At 38.7% G+C, this 26,889-nt stretch overlaps 2 protein-coding genes across 4 annotated transcripts in view; one reads left to right on the top strand and one right to left on the bottom strand.

The window, feature by feature from the left end:
* Window positions 1-21,561, bottom strand: part of KCNT2 (potassium sodium-activated channel subfamily T member 2) — a 251,327-nt gene extending 229,766 nt beyond the window's left edge. For all 3 annotated transcript variants that reach the window (XM_081322303.1, XM_081322304.1, XM_081322305.1), the window contains exon 1: window positions 21,106-21,561. In XM_081322303.1, the coding sequence (XP_081178429.1) occupies window positions 21,106-21,200 (95 nt within the window). In that variant the 5' untranslated portion in view covers window positions 21,201-21,561. The remainder of the gene's footprint in view (window positions 1-21,105) is intronic.
* A 167-nt stretch (window positions 21,562-21,728) lies between these two features.
* The window catches only part of CFH (complement factor H), a 138,682-nt gene continuing 133,521 nt past the window's right edge, over window positions 21,729-26,889 (top strand). Inside the window, exons 1-2 of the mRNA XM_081322661.1 lie at window positions 21,729-21,804; window positions 24,688-24,828. The gene's annotated coding sequence lies outside the window, so the exon portion shown is untranslated. The remainder of the gene's footprint in view (window positions 21,805-24,687; window positions 24,829-26,889) is intronic.

Below are 26,889 nucleotides of genomic sequence, written 5' to 3'. Positions count from 1 at the left end.
TGGTACGCGACCATCCTAGAAAAGTGGTAGCGGGGGAGGTGGCAGCACTGCACAAGCCTGAGCAAGAGATGGCTAGAGCTGCAGGGCTGTCAGGGCTCAGCGGAAGCGCCAGGATCAGCGCTTCTTTGGGGTTGTCAGGGCCAGCAGAAGCCCAAGGATCAGCCCCTTGCTCCAGCTAGAGCTCGGTGCTGATCCTGGTGCTTCTGCTCTCAGAAGCGCCGATCAGCTGGAATGTTGCAGCATCTCCAGGGTCTTGTGATTTATATTCAGATGCTTGGCAACTGATTCATATTTATGATGGTCACAGTGTCCCAGGGTCATGTGAAGTGACCAAAACCTGCTGCAACCACCCAGCAGACGGGGGAAATAAAAACCAAACACCACCCCACCCCACCCCCACTGCCAATCCTCAACAGAAATGCTCACAACAATGAAAACCTCGGACAGGAGGAAGAGCGCTGCCGGGCGGGCAGGAAGCTGTCTTGCTCGGCTGTGGCTTGGGGGGCACTTTTTTCAGTGCCATTGTAACTTCAAACAGTCACTAAGCCAACTGTTTTAAGTTGAGGACTACCTGTACTTCATCACTTTTTTCCTTTTTTTTTGGTCAAGGTTTTGAAACCTTGCTAGGTGACTGGTGGTACATGGATGTTGCCATATCCTAAAATTGGTACAATGGGTGAAAAGGTTGAAAAGCCCTGGTGTACAGCAACAGTCCCCAACCTTTGAGATTTGGTGGCCCAGCTGGGGGGGGGGAGGAGAGAACTGGGCCACACAAGCAGCAGCCCAGTGCACACGTTCGCAGCTCGAAATGCACAAGCGGTGGGCCAGCACACATGCATGCGCATGTAGCTCAACTTGCATGAGCAGGTCGGCACATGCACACACAGCTCAACTTGCATGTTGAGCTGTTTGCGTATATACACACATGCCAGCTCACCGCTTGCACAACTTGAGCTGCATGTGCGTGTGTACCAGCGCACTGCTTGCATAAGTTAAACTGCATACATGCACATATGTACCGGCCCGCCGCTCACATGATCCAGTTCCGAATAGGCCATGGCCCAACAGTGGGCTGCAGGTTGGGGACCCCTGGTGTACTGTACAGTATAACCTCAATTAATAGAAAATGCACCAAACTGAGCAATTCTTTGTTTTCATTCAGTGTGGCATAATTCTAAAATATTTCCTCCTCCTTTCCAAAGTAGCAAAAGAACAGGGGATTTCTCAGACACTCTATCATGAATGAGATAAAGTGAAATTATCCATTAGGCCCAATACCTTGGGGAGAAAGACTGAAAAAGCAGTTTTGTTTTGAGCCTGAATGCTCTGCAGCTAGACAGGCTTAGAGGTGATATATGTAGTATCCCTGTGTCTGTAAATATAAGTGTGTATCAGGGGAGAGAGTGGATGCAAAATTAATATACTATGTTGAAACAGGTGTATCAATCTTCTCCAGCAAGAACTAAGGAGCATAAGCACTTGAACTTTTAGAAGTTTAAAACATTTATGACATTTTTCATCAAACATTTTATTTATACCTCAAAGGTTGAGCAAAAGCTTGTTGTGAACTGTAGAGTCAGAAGACACAAAAAATACAAAATGTAATTATATAACAACAGCCATTCAGGAGGAAAAAATGAAGGTGACATTTTTGCATGGATGAGCTAATCAACTTATGGTCACATCTGCCTCTGATAATCTTCTGAGGATTTAGGTCTTCCAGAAGAGACAGGCTTACCTGCCAGCTGTCAGAGAAGAGTTTAAAGCCATCATATCTTTGAGAAAGAACACAGCTGAAGATGAAGATGTAGTAAAATCTATTTTTCCTCTGCCCTAAGAAAGCAGAGGCAACTGAAGCTGCTGGAGCAAATTGCTAGCAGAATCAGGATTCCTCTGACACAGTAATCAGGGAATACTTAGGGAGATGCCCTGCTCTGAAGATGTCTGCCTATATCAGGAGTATCAAACTCACAAGGCCACATGAAGTGTTGTGACGTATTGCAATTTTTTCCCCACTGTCAACAATAGGGTGGGTGTGGTTTCGGCATGACGCATCTGGCCCACAGACCGGCAGTTTGACACCCCTGGCCTATATGCTAACTTCCCTAAGTACTAGTTTGCAACTTGACTTTTCTCCAAATATCCCATGAACATATCTTGTAGTCTTGACTCTAGGAAAACCTTAGGACCAACTTGTAACCACCTTGAATACCTCTTTCAACAAGTCTGTTGCCAATGAATCTAAAAACAAAACAAAACCCAGCCTAACTATGAACATTGTCAATCACAGGTTATTGCTTTCGGCCTCTACATTGCTTCTGTTTGCAACATTAGACTGCTATGCTAATGTTTTTTAACTAAATTACTGACTCTATTGAATTATTGCAGCCCTAAAACAGGATGCATTTATTATGGGACATATGAAGGCTGGGGAAAAAGAGCAAATGTATATGCTTGCAGTGTGAAATTTCTCTCTTTGCTTTCACATTTCTATGTTGTGTTTTAGTTATAAGCTACTAATTGTCAGGGGGAAGGGATATTACTTTTTGTGTCATCTCATATTCTAAACAGTATACTTTTGGTCCTTCATTCAACAATGTGTATTTTGTTTTAACACAACTTTCCTGAAAAAATAATTTAATAGCTTTTCAAGTTCTCTGTGCTGTTTATAACAAAATCCTTGCCAATGCTTTTGTAGCTGACATCTAAGGATGTTTATAGTACTTCTAGCAGCACAAATAAAATGCTCTGGGGATTTTCTGCTCTGCCTTTAACACACACTGCACAATAACCATTTATCTAAATTAACTAATACATCCCTTACTCTATCTTGGAATAACTATTATTAAGGTAAAAGCACTCAGTACAACCCACCCACCCCCTAAGAGAGTTCATTTTTCTCTTAAGTTATATCTAGGTGCAGCAAGTTGGGTGATTTTTGTTCCTTAGCAGTTGCTATCTAAAGCCCTATATGGCATGGGGCCAGGTTATCTACAGAATCCTCTTCGTCCCATTATGTCAGCTCATCCCACCTGATCAGGAAGGGAAAGTATATTGTGGACTCCATCAGCCAAAGAATTCCAGCTAGAAGAATCCAGAAAAAGAGCCTTCTCTGCCATTGTCCCCACCCATGGAATAAGTAATATTTGCCAATGATCCAGAAAGGCAAATTCAGCACCCCAATGATCCATGTGTTTCTCTAATTATGGCCTTTACCACTCCCACTTTTTTTAGTTATAAGAATGTTTTCTAAGCTCTTAATACTTAAAAAAAAGATTTAGTCACAAATCTGAAATGGCACACGTCTTTACAAAAACATAAAATGGCTATCTGATGGGTATTAATTCTTTAATAGGTAATGGAATGGAAAGACATAGTATGACAAGTATTCCATTAAGACAAGTCTTTGCAGCAAAGAGAACATCATCAGTATTTTATAGTACGCTTTTTTGTGCTTTGAGGCAGAATTATAAGGAAATAAATATAAAAATGAAGGTATAGGAGATTACGGGCACAAAATTCCTGTCAAAGGCAAAAGTCCAGGTTTCAAAAATAGTGGAGGACATACAATTTGTTTATATTTCATGATTATGTTAACCCCATTTTCTGAATTCACTGCTAAACAGGAGCCTATTCAATGCTCAGTTGACTCCCTCAGTGCAGATGCTTGGGCATTCATATTTAGGTTTACCACACAAAGGTCCATCATTACTTCTCTGCTCTTATCAATGGCAGATAAGCTGGCCAGAACCCTGTTCGAGTGCTGAGGGAGGAGGACCACTGTGAGCACTAAACTAGGCAATTGCTTTTCAAAGTTGCTTCCCAAGGAACAACTTAGCTCAGTTATCTAGGAAGCATTTGAGTTCTTGATCCTGAGGAAGTAGGCAGGGTCCCTATCACTGTGAGTTCTATTCCCTGAATTCTGGATCTATCCTCTTCCTGACTGGTCAAGGACTTCTGGGAGGTTGCATGTGGTTGGATCCAAGAGAAGATTAATATTTCTATGATGGAGAAAGCAGTTTGCCTTCAGGTGGGGTGTGCCTCCTTCTCAAGAGACCATCCTTTGATCCAATTGTGTTGGACAACTTTTTAAGGAAGGATAATAGACAAGATGGTGGTTTGGGGAGCTGGATGAGGTGGATAATCCGGACCTTTCTAATCTGCAATCAGGCTAGATTACAGTACCGAGACAGCACTGGCTGCAGTTGTGGATGAACTTTGGGTGGCTCAAGATGGGGATGATGTTTCCATGCTGATCCTCCTTCTCTTGGAGGCTGTCAATATCAACTATAGTATCCTGGAGTGATTCCAGGGGCTGGGACACTGTTTTACACTGGTTCTCTTCCTTCTTCAGTAGCCAGTTCTAATTAGTACTGGTAGGCAGGAGAAGTCCACCTCTAGGCCTCTTTTCTACTGAGTGTTTCATGGCTCTGAACTCTTGACTCTCCTATTTAACTCTACTTGAGGCTACTGAGTAAGATCATGTGAAAGCAGAAGTTGCAGTATCATCAATACCAAAGAAAAATACAGGAAGCTGAGTACAAGCATAGTCGGCACTAAGCAATATATAAAAATAACTGCTTTAACTCAAACATAGTTACGAATTAGGATGCTTAGATCTATGCAGCTCAATTCAGCTAAGATTCCAGGTAGTGGATCAGGTACTTGCTACCACACCCTTTTTCTGTTTTCTCTCTTCCCTGCCACATTGCAAATACCTATTACTTGGGAAATTCAAAGGCTGTAATTCCAGCTATTTACTGTCAGTTAGAGGTCATTTTTACTAGATGATCTCCCAACCTAATTATTAAGACAGTAAATTTACCTGATAGGGCCAGACCTCCACCCAATTAGAATCATCTGTGAATCAAGCAACTTATCTTCTAGTAAGAATAAAAAAATTGAAACAACAAAAAAGGTACAAATCACCTTTCAGCCAAGCTTGAATACTTTTGAAGATTTGACAGTTACTTCCTTTTCTTTCATATCCAATTACCCTTTTGCATCACCTGACCACTATCTAGTTTTACTTTCTCATTTCTCTTTTCTTTCCACTTGAGCTGTCCTTTTTCACACCAAGCACACTATTTCTGCACAAAGGAGGGAGGGAGGGGAATATGTGTATTTCCTTATGCTTTGTGTGTATGAAAAAGAAAATGCTATTGATGCTATCATGGCTACAGCTCTTTCACGTTAAGCATAAGCCCTCCTGCCTGACAGCTATGATGAGAAATCCTGGACAATTTAGTACTTTCCTTGATCAGTAGATGTTATTTGTCTCTTTAAGACCAAACAACTTTCCCATATGCAAATCATGTATAATATTTATAATTTCAAAATGAGCAGTCCCCTTTCTGATGCAGATCAGCCCAGACTTGGACAAGTACACAAATTCTGTGACACCCCTAAAGGAGAGCTTCAACAGACCAGTCAAACAAGCAACTGCCAACTGTGAAAATCCATCATATCTCACCGAGTAAATGCTCAAAGTGGGAATATACCAGAAATGTTCTGCTATTAGCTCAGGATGTGGGCTGGAATGAAAAAAAGCTTAATAGACCAGTTTAAAGAGAAACTATAAGATGAAATGGAGGACAAAATCATTTGTCAAGGCACCCCAGAGGTTTCATCCACTATACTAAAAATATATTTAGTTTTCTACTGATTCCTGTTTTGATATTGTCTTTCGATGTTGACTGTTTGACGTTTCCTTTTTTTTTTCAGACATTGCCTAGGTCCAGAATATGGAATCATTTTTGATGCTACATCAGATGTGGCAGACACCTGTGATACCAACAAATGTACTGTGACTTACAGCCTGGTATGAGATACTTCTTTTACTAGCTAAAATTCATGCTTGTGTTCCAACAGTTTCAAGAAATCTCAAGAGAGATTTCAGCTGTTCACATTTTTTAAAAAAAACAACTCTCAGTTTTCAATCATGGATGATAACCAGTTCAGAAATGCATATTTTTGGCTGACTTGGTTATTGTGATATATTTAGACAATAACAGATGAACTTTTAAACTTGTCTGACTCTGTAAAAGCAAAATGGTTTAATAGCTGTAGGAGGACCAGGAACAGAATGGTAGAAATGAGCAGTAAGCCATGGCTATTTTATTTGTCTCTAGCTAGCCTTCATTAAGTGGAATGTCAAATTTTAAGTCTGATCTCAGCCAGCCAAACTTCTTACCTCACATTTGTCTTGACATAATTTGCAGTTGATTACCACAACATTATACTATAGTTATCCTTTTTAGCACTGGGGTTTGGAGAGAGAGAGAGAGAGAGAGAGAGAGAGAGAGAGAGAGAGAGAGAGAGAGAGAGAGAGAGAGAGAGAGAGAGAGAGACTGCAATGTATAAAAAATACAAAATATGCTAGAAAAGCAATCCAATAGGCATATATTTGGGCAAAAAGAAACAACAAATGGTCTTGTAAATCTTTTGGCAGCAATAAACCAACAACAACTAGAAGTATAAGTATAATATTCCATGGGAGAAATTACAGTAGTAGAGGTGTAGAAATAATGGAAAGGTTTTGATTGTTTTGGCACAAGGGTACAGTAAACGCAGCTGGCTAGAAGAATAGCTGTAGACCTTGGAGGTTTGTTATTTTGATAGTTGTCTAATGGTGAAAATTGCTTTCTGTTGCTGAAATTTTCACTTGATTATCCAAGCAGTTTGGCAAAAGCTCATCTCAATTATGTCTGATGCCAACATAGTGTTTCCATTGGTATTTTTACCTGGGGATTTGGCACAGGTTTTATCAAGGGAGCTACTCTGTGTTAATCCCTTGTGCTTTTTTTTTGTTCAGCTGGCAAGAATGAAGTGAACTGCAAACCCTGAGAAACGGCAACCCAGACACACTTGTTTTACTGCCTGTCATGAGAACAAATTAATAATTGTCAGGGACTATAAGTGTAAGGTAAGCTGCTTTGATTTTTTTTTCTTCCTCTTCAGGGTAAAAAGTGTCACAAGTCATTGAATTTAACTGGAAAAATGATGATACAGATTTGAAGATAGTAAGATGATATAAAATAATACAGCCAAAAATCCTACACGGTGCTCAGTTTTTCCACCTTAGTACTGTTGATTGCCAACCCATGTGCTCCACATGGGACTATTACTTGAAAATTATCTGGTGCAGAATGCAGCAGTGCAGGCAGTTCTGGATGCTCCTAACATTTCACATGCTGTGAGAGATGCACTGAATGCCAGTTTGCTTCCAGGTCCAGTTCAAGGTCAATTGCCACTTTTAAAGACCTACACAGCATGATCAGGTTATCTGAGAAACCATTTGTCCTGATTGCATAGACCTGTTCCAATTGGTCAGGCAGAAAGAGCATGTTATAGAACTTGTTGTGGGGTCAAGGAATAGAGTGTCTTTCCTGCCACTGGCCCCATCCGTTGGAACACCTTGATCTCTGAGGTGAGGCAGGCCATCAGTCTTCTGGACTTTCAGGAGAACATTAAGACCTGTCTCTGTCAAATACCATGGGAATCCAATAGTGATATGTAACCCTGGGGATGGCTGGTGGTTTGAGGGTGCCCCTCCATCTTTCTAAATTTGTCTATTTTTATATGGATTTTATAGATTTTTATCTGTATACATTTGACCAATAAATCTGCAATTGATCAAAGAAATGTGATTCTTCCCTCTGTGTGTGTGTGTCTGTGTGTGACACACACACACACAGACACACACACACAGACACACACACACACACACACACAGAGAGAGAGAGAGAGAGAGAGAGAGAGAGAGAGAGAGAGAGAGAGGGAGAGGCAGACAGAGGACAGAGACCTACCAGCAAATGGCAAAACTACAAGGTGTAGATAGTCTGGTGTTTTAGCTTGACAGTTTTTTGCAGTTGGAGTGGACATAATCTGCTGCTTGCCATGATCATGCTGTGTCTGGGTAACCTATCCAAAAAATTAGCTGATAAATCCAATCTTCCTCTCCGGTATCATTTCCCATCTCATTTTTTCCACCATCACTAAGATGAGAGGTTAAAACAAAAGTGTGCAATGAGGAAGATAAATGATTAGACTAGGAGGAAGCAATGGAAAACCAGATGCATTTTCAGCATGGATAGATGCTGCAGGCCAAGTCTCTAAGATTGATCTATACAAGAATGAGAACTGATCTAATCAACCAAGATTCTTCGATGGCCATGTAGATGGAAGAAATCTGGCAGAAAGACTGATGTGACTGTCAACCACACTGGTGAGTGGTTGCTCCTGTTCTTGATGGGTTAGGACAGGGGTCAGCAACCTGAAACAGTGAAAGAGCCACTCGGAACTGGTTCCCTCACAAAAGGAAAAACTGGGAGCCGCAAAAAATGTGTGCGCATGTGCATACATGCGCACATGCGCAGAACAGGGTTTGACTGAAGAGTGGAGCCAAGGTGAGATATGCACCTACCCTGCATATTTGAATTGATTGGTTTTTAGTCCCAGTTTTTTTTTTTGACTGCACGCATGCGGCTCCGGAGCCGCGGGTTGCAGACCTGTGGGTTAGGAAGATCAGTTGATCTTTGAGGAGTAGCTGAGCACTCTGCAAATATTGGGGGGGGTGTTAGAAACTTCTGGAACCAAAGAGGGAGACAACCATTTGGTAGCAGCAGACATGTGGATATGTCTTTAAAAAAGAAAGCTGGGTACAGCCATGAAGTGAGTGGTTATGAGCAAACTGTAAAATAGTAATAATAATAATAATAATAATAATAATAATAATAATAATAATAATAATAATAATAATAATAATAATAATAATAATAATAATAATAATAATTTTATTTGTATACCGCCCTTCTCCCGAAGGACTCAGGGCGGTGAACAGGGCAATACATGTTAAAAGACAAAAATACAAAAATTAAAAGAGATTAAACGAGGTGCCCAAGAACTATAACAATAGGTTAAAATACATTGAACAGTAATAAAACCCGACCCCATCCCATCAGGCCAGGCCAGCTTGTTCGAACAAATAACCTGTTGGAAGCACCAAACAGTGTCTTCTTTACTATGTATTATGTCATGTGTCTTCTTCATTCTCCCAAGCAACTGTGGATACACCTGTAGAAGGCAGGTGAACATCTGATAGTTGAAACAATTTTTGAAACTAAACCTCTCAAAAATGAGATGATTAAGGAAATAGTGATTTCATAAAACCTTTTGAGTAAGCAGACAAATGGAGAGGAAGTCACAGCATCAAATTAAATAAACCACCATGGAAAAATGCCATTCCAGTACCTTAAGAAATTCAAAGAAGGGCATGAAGAGGATTGCCATGGTATATCATCATCATCATCATCATTCACAATTATCACTTAGAAATATACCAACACTATGGTCACATTATTTGATATTTAATGTAAACTTTTCTAAACTGTTTTAATGTCGTATAAACCAGGGGTGCATTTAGTGGCAATGATTTTCATATTAGTTCTTCCATAACATTATATTAACTAAAACTCCAGATAACAAGATGTGTACATATTCAACCAAGAGAAGAAGAAAACATACATTTTAGGTGCTTCTATCTATAGGTAGTACTTGACTTACACCTGATCACTTAGCAACCTTTCAAAGTTACAACAGACCCTGATAAAGGGACTTATGACCCAAATTCAAAGTTCTGATACCTGACCCATAGTCACATAACCACATTTTAGGTGCTTGTAAATCTGGCCCACATTTATGACCATTGGCAGCATCCCGTGGTCTCATGACCACAATTTACCTTTTTCCCCCCAGAAACCAGTTTCCAATTTCTGGCAAAAAATGGGTCACATTTGCTTAACGACTGCAGCAAAAAAAGTTGTAAAATTAGGCGCAGTCTGGTGTTTACAGCTACAAAATCTCATGGCCAAAATTGTGGCCTCAATTTCAGTCATAAGTAGAGGACTATGGGTAAATGGAGCATTGTCCTAGGTCATTCTTTCATGAATTATTTGCCTCCTATGTTATTCTACACTTGTAACATCATTGTTCTGAATTTGGAATGCTGGCCTTACTTTTTCTCTGTCCCCCATTCATCAATAAACCGAAGTGATGACTGTACAGTGAAAGGAAGGATATTTGCATACATACTTTGTATATATTATTTATATTATTGATATCCTGCCTTTATTATTTTTACAAAGAACCCAAAGTGGCAAACATATTGAACATATCTTCCTCTTTCTATTTTCCCCACAACAACAGCCCTGTAAGGTAGGTTGGGCTGAGAGACAGTGACTGTCCCAAAGTCACCCAGCTGGCTTTCATAGCTAAGGTGGGACTAGAACTCACGGTCTCCCATTTTCTACCTTAGTATCTTAATCACTAGACTAAATTGGCTCTCTCATGTAACTACGTAAATGAGTGCAGTAAAACTACACATACTATCCAAAAATTCTCTTCTCTTTCAAAATAATTTTGAAATCAAATTCTCTTTCATCAAATTGAATTAGAGTCAGAAAAAAATATACAAGAATATCTGCTTGGTACTCTAGCAACTTTATGTCCATAAGATAAGTTCAACTGTGATGATTCCAGACAATATTTAAGAAAAAAAACACAACAACACAAACTCTTGGTTATATTGTTCTGAATGCTTGTTTCTAAATGTTAGTTCACTTTTTGAAGGCACTCTGACAAAATAGGATTTCCAAAGCTCTTAAACAATGCAACAATGCAATTTGTATCTGTCAAGACTCATGCTGAATGAATGGTGCAGAAGACACACAATTCTGGCATTGAATATAAATTGCAATTTTTTTTCCTTTAGAAATCTAGTTCTGCTATTGCTTTTAGAAATAAAAATATCCACTCAGATATAGAAAGTCTGGATATTTGAGAAAGGGAACCTCCTATGGAACAGCATTCTCCCAAACGTTTGATCAGCTCTTTCCTTTTTAGCATTTAAAAGACTATTAAAACATAGCTATTGAAACAAGTCCTGGAGTCTGCAGACAGGTAGTCCTTGACTTACATCCATTTGTTTAGTGACCATATGAAGTTGCAACAGCACTGAAAAAAGTTACTTATGGCCATTTTTCACACAACTATTGCAGCATCCCCAAGGTCAGGTGATCAAAATTCAGATCTTGGCAACTGGTTCCTATTTATGATGGTTGCAGTGTCCTGGGATCATGCAATCATTTTTTGCGATCTTTCTGACAAGCAAAGTCAATGAGGAAGCTAGATTCACTTAACAGCTGTGTTACTAACTTAACAGCTGAAGTGATTCACTTAACAACTGTGGCAAGAAAGGCCGTACAGTGGAGCGAAACTCCCTTAACAACTGTCTCACTTAGCAATGCAAATTTTGGGCTCAACTGTCATTGTAAGTCGAGGACTACCTGTACTTTTTCCCTCAAATAATTAATTGTGACTCATCAAATGTATTTTATTCCTGGCTCTTACATACATATTTTTATGATGTTATTTTATGAGCAAAATTTCATTTCTTTTTATCCTGACTTATGGAGGGGAAATGTTATGTCACTCAGAATCGGTTTTGAATGAATAAATGAATGAATACATACTTCCCTCACTGAGAGCAGTAAACACTTAAAGCCTGTTGCAAGCTGCCGAGGATCCCACTTATATATAACATTCAAGTTCTCTTTCTGTTTTCCAAGTTACTGATTCTATTGATCGATGCTCAAGAGCTTCCAAGGAAACCCAGGCTTCTCCAAACAGTCAGACATTTATTCTTCAAAGCCTTTTCATAATAAAAGTAAACAAAGAAGTTTATATTATCTTGACAGCTAGTAAATAATGAACATTTCTAATCAAGATGGAGCATATTCAACAATAGCACCAATTGGTTAAAGGCTGTTTATACAATTCTTTAGTATATATTTATATTTGAGGCAGGGAGTGTAGGCACATAAATTTAAGCAGGCAGTGTGGACAAACCTATTGCATGAGTCTCAAATGTGTATTTGTATATAACATATACAGATTAAAGGTAATCCTCAACTTACAGACAGACATTTAATGACCATTCAGAGATACAAAAGCATGGGAAAGGGTGCTTTACGCAAAGCACTTCTGGCTTTAAAAATGTGGCACTGCCCCCACTCACTCCATGTGTCAACATGGCCACAATGAGGTGCTTGGCAACCAGCTAAAATTCAAGACTGGTTGAAACATCCTATGGTCACATGACCGTGATTAGTGTTTCTGGCATTTTTTGTCAGTTTCTGGCAAAACAAAAAAATGTCCATTCAGGAAAATGGATTCAGATTTAAGACCATATGATTTGCATGACAACTACTGTAAAAATGGTCATGGGACATGACCCATGCATGCCAGAACTTATGATGAACTTCCAGTTCCAATTCTGATCTTAAGTTTAAAACTATATGTATTTACTTGTTCTTGCATGTGTTGGAGATGTCAAGAACATGTAATCTCTGTAATATCCTATAATTCTATATACTAAAGTTTTCATGTCTGCTGGTAACCTTCAATTGAGTGAAACTGGAAAGTATAAGAAAACAATTATTGAACCAAGATAACTCAAATGAGCTAATTTACAGAATGCCAGGAACCATGATACCCATTGCAACAAAATTTTGCCTTCCAACTACATTTCCCAGAAACCCATCTGTTGCATGGTACAAGGGAAAATGGGAAGACCATATCCCCACTCTCTTTCCCACCTCCCTTTGACCTGTGCACCCAGATAAGCAGCAATTGGTGCTTTGGAACTGAGACTGAAGTTTGTAATCTGTTAACAGTGATGGATGGCAAGGGAAAGACAGGGGGAGCAACTTGGAGGCCTGCTGAGGTGAGGCTGGCTGGAGGGTGGGACCTTTGAGGATATGTCAGGTTGGACAGCAGGGATAAGATTTTCCTCACGGTCACAGCTCCCTTTGTTATGCCTCCTCCCAGCAAAATGGCAGGACATTCTGGACATCAGCCAAAGAGAAGTGATTTCTAATGCTCCTGCCAGCTTCCTACAAGCAACAGGAAATGGAGGAAGCCAGCAGGAAGTTGGGAGTCCCTCCCAGTTCCCACTGCTTTTTTTGCCTGTTGATAGTCATTCAATTTCTCTGGGTAAGGAAATATCTCTGAAAGGATGACCTAACAGGTCACAGGTTCTCTACTAGTCAAACAAATAGTCAAGACAACTAGCCCTGCCGTGGAAGTTCAGTAATGAGTATAAGAATATTGCAAACTTCATTATGACTTTGTTCCCCCACCCCAATTGTTCTAACAGTTACAGGATTCCCCAAACTACAAGCATTACAGAATTATGTTGAGGATGGCTGCCCATTATTATAAGTACTGTAATTCATTTATCGCTCCTGTAATATAATACAGCAACATTCAGGAAACATTTTGTCCAGATATTGACTCTGTTAGCCATCAGTGTAAAGCAAAAGATAGAAAAGGAGGAGGACTGGGCAGACTCAACCTCAATACAGCATGTTGTTGCTTATTTTATAATCTAGTAGTAAACTCCATTTTTGCAACTAAATCTACTCATTAAATTCCATTTTATTCAAACAGAATTACTCCCATATAAATCTTTTTTTAGGCTGGAATTTTGCCAGTTCTGCAAGATTTATACCTTAGATTTATTAAGTCTACTAAGTAGCAGTATCCCAGGGCACAAGGTGCTGGAGCACACTGTTCTAGGGGGAAATCCCAGGGTAGGACAACAGATATTAAAAATGACAAATATACAGATATAATAAAGATATAATACAAACAATAATGATTATACTCAAGAGTTACAACTAATCTTTAAAGCTCATTTAAAGCATTAATATAAACTGAAAAATGTGGTCTTTCAAATTTACCATACTTTTTCAAATACAGTTTATAAATGTATTTCATCAACAATAGAATACATTTAGTAATCATATAAATTGATTTCTCAGGCTATCTGTATTGCTTCATTATGGTATAGTTACTTTTATTTATATCACGGAAAATCCATCTCCCTCTTTCTTTCTCTCTCTCAACTATATGCATTTTTGGATGAAGAGTCTGCTAGCAAGATGTTCTTTCAACTCAATAGAATCTCACTAATGTGGGATTTCAGGGGTTCTCCTATCAGTTTCCTTAAAATAGCTGACCAGTCAAAATTCTGACAATGTTTATTATTAGCTAATGTAGCTGTAGAGAATATGGAGGATGGCCTTGACAAGCAGAGGGAAGCTGTGTTACCAAGGCAACTATCAAATCAACCTGACTTGAGTGCATACCAAAAAAGTGGTTTCCAAAAATTTCTCAGACAGCTTCCCCCATTCACATGAAGGTAAAAGGAGGGGGAGTACATTCAGCACATTGCAAGATTCTTTTTCAGTGGTTTTTCTAATAAATGTAGTCTTAAACAGGTTTTAGTCTGATCTACCATATAGGGCTATACATCTTCAGTGCAAGTCTTCACTGCAAACATCTTCAACCTAGGCAAGAAACAACTGCACTATACAATTCTTTGTATATACCTGTAAATACAATTCCTGTGATATACCTTTAAACCTGCCAAACAATTTTTGTAGCACATTCCTGATACAAGACTTTTGAGTACTGTACTCTGCCATCTTATATTCAGTATGGAACTAGTGGTGGCTTTTTGACCTAGAGCATCCAGGGGAAATTGCTTTTGGAAAGGCCCCATATTGCATAAACAACCACAAAGTTCCTTTTTCTGGACATGAGGCTAAGGAAACAACCTCCTACAATGGTAAACTTATTTTCTTTGTTAACCCAGTGCAGTCTTGACACAGGGACTTACTAATAAGCCTCTAGGGTCAGGAACCACCTGTAGGGCAGTTAAGACTTTGCATCAAGTCTGAATGATAGTCTATCAATCTCCACTTCATTGTTCTTCATGGCTACTGCTGCTCTGTTACCTAGTGCAGCCAATCACCTAATACAGTTCTGGATTCTCCCCAGCCTGTGGCATCTCCCAATATTCTAGTCAAAAAGCCACCCGACCAGGGGTTTGTTTACATTACAGTGTCTATGTCCAAAAACCAAGGCTGAAAGAAACAGCACTATAGAAGGGAGGGAGGCAGGCAGGCAGGCATGCAGGAAGGAAATGTTAGCCAAATTCAGCTGAATCCCAATTGATTTCTGTCAGCCATGCCCCTTTCACTTCAATTGTAATATTCTATACAGCTCCTTCTACCACCTCCCCACACAAAAGTGCCATTTTGTACTGAGGCTAAAGTCACAAGTACACTTATAAAATTACCTCCAGGAATTGCTCACCTCACATTTTAATTTGCTTTTATTATTAGAAATGGAAGGAAAAATGGGGAAAAATGTTCCAACAAAAACGCAAGCCATGGAATCCTAGAAAATTTCAGTGTCAACACCATCTATTCAAACTGTAAGGCCTGAGCTACAGCCAATGTCTTCTAAAACCTGAATGGGACTAGCACTGGTGATACATAGCGAGCAGCTCGCCAAACCGTTTCCTTCGTAAAATGAACAAGTCATGAATCACCTTAGCGCTTTAAGAAAAATATTAGCACATAGAGGGATGTCAATTAATTTGTTAATTTGGCATCGTTAACATGCATGGCACTTTACAAAACAAGGGCAGCTGTGAAAGGAGAAAGACTAACAAAGCATGAACATGAACAAGAGGGCAAGCGTACACAGTGTTTTTCTCTTAGCACAGGCAGGAGCAAATCTCTATCTATGTGTTCATATAATCCTTTAGAAAAAGTACAAAAAGGCTTCACTGCTGACAGTGACACACTTTTGACTTACCATTTATCAATGTTGGACATCAGTCTATAGCTGAGCTATCTGCTTCCCAAAGGATTACAATGTTAGGAAATATTTAATGAAGAAAAATTTCCTATCAGTGAGGGCTGACAGTTTCTATGGCAATGTTACCAATTTTTCCCTAAAAGCAATCATGTTTCTATGAAAATATGTACATAACAGCCATCCACATAAATGGTAATATCACAGCAAAAACAAAAAGTTATTTCCTAATTGGCTTAGACTTTTGCAATTCATATCCATGAACAATCTTTCATTCTCAACTTAAATTGCAATTGCACTGATTTCAGCTTTACACAATTTCCTCTTCTCTTTAGTGTTTGATTGCAGCACCATAGTGTTACATTATAACCCCCCCTAGATATTTCAAGCAAACGAAGACAAACATTTCCATATACACAATATCAATAATTCAAAGAGGCAATAGTTGGTGTTCTTTTGGGTAAATGCTTCTGGGCTTCTACAATTCAACAATCACATGGTCTTTAACTCAGAAAACACGTTATATTTTCCACGTTTCTCCAATTCTGTTCTCAGTTCTCAGTAACAAAGAACACCATAGTCCTTCTTCAAAAGCCAGGAATGAATACATAAACTTCCACATGAACTTTAATTTAGGGTATGCTGTTAGCAGCATGCTATTAATTGCTGAGGTGGAGAATCAGGTTCCATATTTTATTTTAAAAAGTCCTTTTATCTCTCTCTCTCTGTGATCAGTAATATTAAATGCAAGATGGAAGAACAGAATTGCCAAATCTCATTTCACTGGACTTGTGTTATTCAAAGTAAAAGTCTAAAACGTGTATAAATAATTTAAATTTTTTGGGAATCTCAGCATGTTATGGGACCAAGAGGTTTGCAAATGAATTTTGGGAAGTACATAACCTGGTATTTTTAGCTAAAACAAATCACACACCTAATTTAATGAAATAATAACATAGAAAGCTGCTGGCACCTGGATGTCTAACTAGATGGATTAATAAGTTTATTGTTCTAACCACAAATCATAACACTTAACATACTATAAAATAAAATAACAGTAGAATAGAGAAATTACAAAATAAAGTATTATATATAAGGTCAAAACAAGATAAAGCCAGTCTACAACTAAGAATGTAAGCATTTCTTTCTAAATAACAGCAGAGTAAAAGTCACAACCTGGGTGCTCACAGTTGGAAACATTGTCTGCAAGAAGATAGTGCAATTGTTCAAGGTCCAAGAGCTTGAGTTCCTCTACCATCATTATTTGGCCACAATCAGACTGCAAATGGGGCAGTGGAGGACATACCGGTAATAAATAACGGGGAGGGAGAGGGCATTTATAAAATCTCGTTTCAAGATATGTGGAGGACATTGGCTACAGACCAAAGGATGTAAAAGCCCTTCTCAGTAAGACACTGGTGATATTAACCAGGTTCTAGGTAAAGCTTCAGTGTTGTTTATAGTGATGGTACCAAGATGATTGTACTGCAGTGGCATCTTTACTTTCATCCCTTTCAAAAAAAACTTACCTCTAACATTTTTTTGTATTCCAAGACCTACATTCTCCCCAAAGTGGTAAGGAATACATTGATAAGATGGATGACAAAATCTAGTTAATTGATCCCCAACTGTGTAATGGAGAAAACAGATTTTGGCAAGGAGGGATTCTTGAAGGTTTTCTACAGTAGGTTCTTATAATTCCCAAAAATGGAAAGTGTATTTTAATGGGGATGGAAAGTAATCTCCATCCTTAAATAAGCAGATGCCCTGAAGGGGGCCCATCTTCCTTAGGAAGTTGTTTTGGATTAAATCCAATTGGGTAATAACCAGATTCAGACTCATAACATACGGGCTATTACCTTGCCTGGGAATATTTTCAGGGCAGGGGTATCAGCTGCCCTTCCTTGTGGACTGGTGGGCTTTAAAGTTTGAGAAAAAGCACACCAGGTTTTAACCATAGTGTGCTGAAGTCATGATTTGGCAGTGATAAATAGTTTTATGAATCGTGCCAAGCCAAACCAGGCAAAGCATATTATAACTTGGCATTACATGGGAACCCAGCCAGTGAGCAAACACATGTATAAAACATTTTCTTAAAGACATTTACTGAGTTCAGATTATCCTTACCTGGTTTTTTACTTCATAAGCATTTTATTATAAAAACTAATAATAATAACTGAAGTTGTGTTTTGCCTGAAATAAGATTCTAAGAGAAATACAATCATCACAAGATTCCCCAGCTGAATGTAAGACAGTTCAAAACTATGTTTAAGTTCCATATGAATAACAGAAAACTTGACCAAACTGAACACATCCATTTTATATAATAAACAACTTTGATTTTTGTAAAGGATGTGAGCTACTGAGTAATTGAAAACACCTAATAATTCTATTATGGTGTATGATAATATGTCGCTAATAGTTATATATCACAATTTAAACCAAATGATCAATAAATGCTCCTTAAACATTGTTTTTCATAATATTTTAATTTCCCAGTATTCACTTTTAGTGATACAGCCACAATCATTTGTGCACTGTCTGTAATTCAAGTGGCTTGCTCACCATAAAACACCAAAATTGAAAGAAAAACAAAGTGGCCTCCCTTAGCATTTTTCCTTTTAATAGCAATTTGCTTTTTATCACTTCAGGACTCCTATTTGACTATAAAAAAGGAAATTAAGGAGCTTCTATAGTTATATATCTCATCTATTCCTCATTCCAAAAAAACTCAATGTCTGATACAACCCTCAGGTTCACATGGTTAAGCTTAGGCATTCTTAACCATCTTTCTAATAAACCACAACACAGTGGATGAACTCAGCCAATGAGTGACACAAGGAGGGTTAAAATTTTAGTAAACAATCATAAATGTATGTTTACCAGAATTCTTGAAAGAATGACCATCAGATTTTCTTAGCTGGAGATGTAAAAAAAATGAGGGTTCAATATATATATATATATATGAGTGATATGGTCATGTAACCAATACTTTTTCAAATATGGTATTTATACTCATGGGAAAATCTTTAAATGTCAAAGATGTTAATGTGATTTTGAATTACATATATCCACCCAGAGTCATCCTATTAGTGAGATAGGCAATATATAAATTTATTAAATAAAAATAAAATAAATATACCAAGATTTCCAATCTGAGTGTATATGGTTGCATTGTGCATTGAGGTTGTTAAAAGAAACATATTGAGAAATTGGAAGAATAATATTACAGAAGTAATGCTTTTGGAAATATGTAAATTATCTATCTTGGAAAAGGCAATATTCTTTACTAATCAAAGGATGAAGCAACCTGTAATATTTTGGCAGAGACTGTATATTTTGCAATGATATTTTGCATTTTATTTTACTATAGTACCATATGTCAGTATTGATCAATCAAAGGTAGATTTTATTATTTTTTTCTCCTTTTCTTTTTCTGTTTTCTATCAGTTTTTAAAGTTCAGTTTATATTTTACATTTTTTCTATATTTAACATTTAACGTTAACTTTTTAAAAATTAAAAAAATGGTTAGCAAAATCTGTAGATGTGCAGAAACAATTCTATGCTCAAAGTTTGGACTTAAAATGTGCTCAGAGGCCACTTCCAACTTCAAAGAGAGGAAGAAAACTGGAACTAGCCACACTTACTAGAGGGGTGGAGGAAGTCAACACAGTGACTGTTAACTTGGAACCCTGATCATGACAGGAGACAATGTTTATACTCCAGCATGTACAGGAAAGACAATGGTGGTGTTCATCAAGATATTATGAGGAATATAACAGAAAAGAGCATGTTGTAGGAGCACTTTGTATCACTCAAACATTCGATAATCTTGAGATGTTACAGAATCATCCATTCAGTTTTATAATTTGCTCTGAATGATCTAGCACATCTATTTCCTAGTAATATGCAATAACCTACACATTCAGAAAAAAGGTCTGACATAATTATGATTTTCCTAAAGTCAAAAAATAAGGAAGGCCAGAAGACCCACCTCACAATATTGATATTCTACAGATGGATGTATCTATCTATCTATCTATCTGTCTGTCTGTCTGTCTGTCTGTCTGTCTGTCTATCTATCTATCTCTATCTCTATATCTATCTATAAACTCTACATCAGATCCAATCCTTTACACACTTACCGTGGAATATGCTACACTTAAGGCAATAAGCATTGTATTTAATAAACATGTGCATGGATATATTATATTACATATTAATGTACACCTGTATTAAAATACACTATAAAAGGTACAAATAAACTAAATTATTAAAATAATATAAAAGGCTGCATATGTTTAAATCTAGCAGCACAGTGAGAAAATTTAAGACAGTTAGCCCATCTAATTAATATAAAAAAGCAAAATGGAATAAAGTATTGCTGGACATTATTTAGCTCCATCAGGCAGCTGTAGTACAATGATCCCAGTGATTTGTCAGGAAAGACCTGATACTTCATCACTGAAAAAGCTAAGTAGATGTAATTTCTCCATATTCATTTCCAGTCTCTGGTTGGAAGATCACCAGAGCCTAATAAAAGAATGCAAACATGTTTAAGAGAAGCTTCCAAAACTGACTTTTTTTTAGAAATGCCTTACTTATATAAATGTTATTTTTTTCAGAGAAAGGACACGTGATGCCAAAACAGCATGCTTAGCATGGTCATGCATTCAGAAAACCTACACAGACAGGGAGAGAATCATTACTAGCAGATTAACCTTTTCCTTCAAACAGAAAGAAAATTTAACAGATATTGATGTCTTTCCCAAGAATTAAAAGACTAGTGAATATCAATCTCTCTTCAGACATAACAGCATGTGGAGAAGTAGGAAACACCCAAGAGAAAAGTGAGGTTAAGAGGATATGGCCATTGGGTAAATAAAGAATAGTGGAGAAGAAGAGAGCTAACTCATAGAAACCCATATTAGTAGCAATTGCATACATACATACTAGGCAGGCAAAACCATATTTGTTCAGGTGTATTCATGTCATACATACTTCTATGCACATGAATACCCGCAGCATATGTATGAATTGACAAAAGATACAAATATGTAGAAGTAGCCTGTGCTTTGTGTACAAATGACTGAAGAATAAGGAGATCCATAATGGTTAGGAAATTAATTACCAAAATTCATCCTTAGGCATATACAGTATGGTTATTATGCAAGACAGATGCAAATGTCAGGTGCCTGGATGTATTTATCCATGCACTCCAGAATTACACCCCTTCTGAAGCTCTTGCAATGTAGAAGAAATAGAGCCACACGTTCCCTATTTCTAGGAACACCCCATACTACACGCATCATCACTCCCCCCTCCTCCCCTTTCTGTATCTTTCTTTGCACAAATGCTTCACCTCGCCTACTCACCTCTCGTCGTTCTGCCATCCCTGATCTCCCAGTAGCAAATCCCGGAACCTGTATCTTGGAGGAAGCGGAGGAACCTCATTCTCCAGGTCTACCATCCTGAAAGGGAGAGGAGGGTAAAAGCACACTCCTCACAGGGTACTAACGGCAGCAGCAGTAAGAAGCAAGATAACACGGCGACCAAAAAACGAGACTTAGCCCGTGCTTACAGGAGAACCCAGGCTACGATGCGACTAAAGCTCTCTTGCCGTTTCGCACAAGCGAGCATGCAAAATCTGTTGCACCTGCTGGCAAAGTTATTTAAAAGCTCCCCCACTTCCTTCTTTCCAACCTGTATCGATCGCAACAGGAGGCAGAGGAGGGAGGGGGCGCGCGCACACGCACCGCAGCCAACTGGCCAGCGTCTCCAGATGCACGCGCAGGTCTCTCAGCCTGCCGGGATCGACAACAAAGGGTTGCCTGCCGCTGTTCTTGCCATCCTTTCCCGGCCATGCAAATGTCGTTTGGAGCTGCCGCTGTGAGCTCAGCCAATCGGGATTGGCCCTCAGGAGCACAATAAGGTGACGTACCGGGAACCTCGCCTTCTTCACCAATAGACTTTCCTCCTCATTAATATTCGGTGGCTGGAAGAATGGTTCTCTCCCCGGCCGGAGAAGGGGCGCAGATGGGTGAATGAAGATAACCTGGAGAGCTGAGTGACAGGTACACCCGCCTGTAAGGTGGCCCCTTGAGTGACAGGTGCGCAGACTGTAAGGTGGCCCGTCCTGAACTGTGCTTAGCGCTTCGGTTTGCATTGTATGAGAAAGGCAGTGTTGCTTGCGCGGCCAGGTATTCAAATAGCAAATAGTGTGTCCTTCTTTTTCTGCCTTGCAACGCAGGCGCGGGGGGGGGGGGGGAGTAAACGGGACGGTAGAAGGGTCTACCGGCGATAGTTCACGCAACACGTTTTACCCGGGATGAGCTTGAAGTACGATTAACTGAACCCGAGTTTCTGGGTTTACACGACCCATTGAAACAACCTACACGACCCATTGAAACAAGTTTAAAATGTTTCATTTCTAGCTCCGTGCAACGTCCGCATGCTGCGACTTCCTCCTTTAGAGAAACCTTCCCCATTTTGTGCCCCGAAAATAAATACATACAGATACAGATAGGTAGGTAGGTATATATGTATATATGTGTGTGTATGTGTACACACACACACACCTCCTTTCCCACCACTCCGGCTCAATGGCTGAAGATGATGGAAGATGTGCAGAACACGCCTAAGGGAACCAGTTTGGGAAAAGCTGCTGTAGACGGAGCGGAGTAAAGATTCAGCAGCCAAGTAACTCTGCGTGGCTCTTCGTTCAGGAGAAGGCGAGGAAGAGAAAACTAGAGATAACTTAATGCAGTGAAATAAAGCACAGTCCAAAACCCTGATTTTTCAACATTTATTAAAATTCTACCTACACACACACACACACACACACACACAGAGAGAGAGAGAGAGAGAGAGAGAGAGAGAGAGAGAGAGAGAGAGAGAGAGAGAGACCTAGAGAATCATTACTTCTGCATTGTCTGTGGTAAAAGATAGGCAATGAACCCCCCAAAAGTGGGTCTGTTTGCACCTACAATAAGACATAGAAATTCTTTCTTCCAATTAACTCAGTTCTGTATCAGGGCTACTCAACACTTGGCCATAATGAAATGGCCATTTTTCTTTAGGTCTTCCAACCATAGTAAAAGAAGCTGCCCACTTCCTCCCTGTTGATCTCCCCACCTCTTCAGACGGTTTTTTGGTTTTTTTTTGTTAAAAATCCACAGTGGTCACTGAAGTCAGAACCATTGTTGCCTTGTCCATGAATGCTTACTTTTACCATTTATTCCTCTATTACCAACAATCCACAGAAACATAGGATTAGAAAGAATTTTGCAGTTTCACCAATCAACAGCTCTGGAGAAAGTTGTGGTCCAAAACTTCTAGAGATGCATAGCAGGAAAGGACAGGTGGGTTTGGGGGTGGCTCAAGAATGCTATTGTGCATTCTGCCTCTGAATAATTGGTTTGTAACTTGTATACATTCTGGGACAGTTTGGGCATGCAGATCAGCCTAGTCTTAAACTGCTTTACATAACTACTTCTGAATACTCTATCGGATTAACAAGGTTTAAAAAGAATTTATAATTTATAATTTTCATTCTGTAGAATTGCTACCCAGCTAATTTCTGATTGACAAGAGAGATGATCTACCATAGGCTGGGTTTGGGTTTTCCTAATATACAGATATCACCAAATCTATCATCTATGTCACTTTTAAGGGCCAGCCCTGATCTCCCATGGGTGCATTTATAGTTAAATTCCATTCCCTTATAGCAGAGGTCCCCAATCTTTCTAGGTTGGCAGCCCAGAGGGAAAGGAAGTGGCAGGCATGGGGCCGCATGCGCAATGCAAATGGTGATGGCATGAGTGTACATTTGATGCTGGGGGAAGACCTAGCACCTGTGTGGCACTGGGGGTGGGGCTAGTGCCCACGTGATGCTTGGGGCAGAGCTAGCGCCCGCGCAACAATGGGTGGACTGCTCAGGGCGGTGCTATCATGAGTGGGGGTGACTGCGCACACATACATGCACCCACTGATCAGCCATTCATGCAGCCCGGTGGCCAAGATCCAGGGCCCAGTAGTGGACCGCGGCCCAGAGGTTGGGGACCTCTGCCTTATAGCATAATTTGTTCTTTGTTTTTCTTATAAAAATCTATATCAGCTAACACATTCTCTTTATTCACTCCTAGTTCTGGGAACTTGACCAGAAACATCCATCTTAAGCATTATTGCAACATTATTTAAGAGTTCTAATAGGCTTCATGTGCATTTTCTCCACAATTCTTATAACAACATAACAAATTATTCTTATGATTTTCATTTTTCAGATGCAACATTGCAACTTCCTCATAGTTGCCCAGGGCAATGAAATCCTACTTATAACTATCTTATCCTACAGCTTTATCATCATTACCACAACATTTCATTTTAGCTTCCTTTTTAATCTTACCCACCTCCTTTACACAAGATGCATTCTTGTTATACTTCTTTGGATTGTCCCACTGCCCAGAATTTCATTGTTTTCTCTTTGTTAGGTGTTGACTGATTCACTGCAGTCTCTCTCCATGATGGATGAGTAGAATGTTTCTGATTGTTGTTATTATTGCCATTGGTGGCCCTTTGTTTCTGGAAGAATGTTAGGGAAGGTCCCATTTTTGTTTGCTTTTAAATGGATCTCCAAAGTTTTGTCAGTTTGAATGTTTTATGGTCGGCCTCAAAATGATACCAGCATGCCACACCCTGAGAGTTCTGGTAGTCCAGTTGTCAATGCTTAGAAGATTTGGAAAAATGTATTTCTTTTTCTTCAGGTATTTAATTATTAAATGTGTAAGTATGTTATAATGTTTGCTTTCAATTTGTGTTTTTAATTTTTATAGCCTGCTTTATTTTTAATTTCTTGCTAGCTGCCTTGAATGCTTGCCAGACTACAAAGACAGGGTGGGAATCAAATAAATAAATGTCATCCTGTTTTCTGTTTAATATCTTTTTAATTGCATTTGCAGACCTCCTTGGGTAAAAAGCTTTGTTGTGAAAGGCAACATAAAAGACTATAAACCAAGAAGATGAGAACAAACAAGCAGGGGATGAAGAAGATCCATTGCACTTGAAGCTTATCTGAGGGTCTAAAAAAGTATATTAGAAAGGTATTCAGTATTACTTCTAAATATAAATGCTTTATATCTCTTTAGTTTGCTCTTCATACATCAAGCCTAGAGGTCAGACCTCAGTTTCCTTTTTATTAACAATAACAGAGAAAAATAGATGTTTCAATATTTTATTCCTAGGCTAGATCTTAATAATATTTTGAATTGGTAATGAAGCAATCTCAATCAGATTGGAATGCAGTCTATATTAGAATAAAATTAAGATATGGTAGCGGTTTATTTTCTGACCATAATATTTTCTGATGGATTTACAAAATAGAGTTAAAACTACAATGTAGTTTTTTTAAAAAAAAATCTGTTGAATTATTGATTCTTTCATATCTAAGAGCTGAACCATGAAACTCAGGTTCAGTCAGCAATATTCCATACATAATCTTTTAATCCTTTCCCATTCTGTTATGGTACAATATATTCCAGATACCAAAAACTGTAGCTTTCTTTCCAATGAATTAATATAGTGGCAATATTTAATAATAATTAATTTCTAATTCTGTAGTTCAGAGTTCCTGTGGCCCAATTGCACAGAAATTAAAGTCATGATTAAGAAAAAGTGTCTCAGAGGGCTAAATTCAAGAATTCTTATGTGCTTTCTCTCTCTCTCTCTCTCTCTCTCTCTCTCTCTCTCTCTCTCTCTCTCTCTCTCTCTCTTCTCTCTCTCTCTCTCTGTCTCTCTCTCTCTCTGTCTCTCTGTCTCTCTGTCTCTCTCTCTCTCTGTCTCTCTCTCTCTCTCTCTCTCTCTCTCTTTCTCTCTCTCTCTGTCTCTCTCTGTCTCTCTCTCTCTCTCTCTCTCTCTCTATATATATATATATATATATATATATATATATAGAGAGAGAGAGAGAGAGAGAGAGAGAACATGAATAAAGACAGAAAATAGAAATACAAAAAAGAGGAGAGGAGATATCATATTAAACCGTTTTTTAGCCGCTTTGTCTCATTTTTAATCCCCACATAAGTAAATTATGTTGATTGAAAGAAACTTACCAGGTCCAGGACTTTCCTAAAGCTGCCGTTCCTCAACTGTGGCTTAGCATTTTGGCTGATTCTGCTTCTTTGCAGCACCCATGTGCCATTTATCCAATACTACAGTAATATGTTATGGTCTCTGTTATGTACTGGGCTCATAGTAATACCACGTGGGTTGCTGGAGCAGCTAACGGTTCTCCAGCAACCCAGACTACAAGTCTCCAGCGCTACAATTGGCTATCCCTAGGCGGCAATGGTTGTTTCAAACCTATTGGCTGCCACCTAGGGGCTAGACTATATATTGCAGCTAGTTGCAGCCATTTGCTCAGTACAGATTCTGCACAAAATATAATATGAGTTTCCCTGTACTCAGCTACCTCGTCTTCATTCCTGTGCCAAAGAACCCGCTATTTAACAGTCTCCTCCAAATGAACTTGGTATCTGCTGCCCGTATATGAGCTAGAATCAGGCAGGGAGGAATTAATGAATAGTGTTCTTCAAACTGATCTTATGTTTTGTTTTGTTTTTTACAATCCCCTCAGAATGAATGTGATGCTTCCTGCCCACATTTTAGGGAACTATAGTCTGCAAATAATCCTCCAGCTATCAAAAATATAGGGAAGACTTCTGCTGCCACCAAATCTCTCAGTTTCACATATTTCAGAAAGGGTAGCAAATGTCTTGATATTTGTTATTTGTCAGAGAATAACTAGCAATGGAAATTTCAAGTTTTATGGTGCACCCATTTATGACACTGCAGTAAGATTCATGTCATAGGCTATTTATAGTTGGCAAATAATTGTTGTTTTTAACCAGGTTCTAAAATGAATTCATAAAAATAACTGTCCTCTGTCTTCTGATACATCATTCCAACACTCATTTACCAATTAATTGGCATGGCTATGACATTTTGCTTAATTTCTTATAGTATTTTAATTTTGTTACGATGTATTCCAAATGTTTTTTTGTCTAGTCTTATCAAAAGTGGACATTTCCTGGGCAAAACAGTTTAAATATTTGAAGTTCACAAAGATACATAATTCAAAGCTATCTAAATCACCTTTTTTAATATAA

Source organism: Vipera berus, assembly GCF_964194415.1.
Source record: "Vipera berus genome assembly, chromosome: 3".
NCBI lineage: Eukaryota > Metazoa > Chordata > Lepidosauria > Squamata > Viperidae > Vipera > Vipera berus.
Note: the sequence above shows the minus strand (reverse complement) of the source record. Positions and strands in the feature narration are given on the sequence as shown.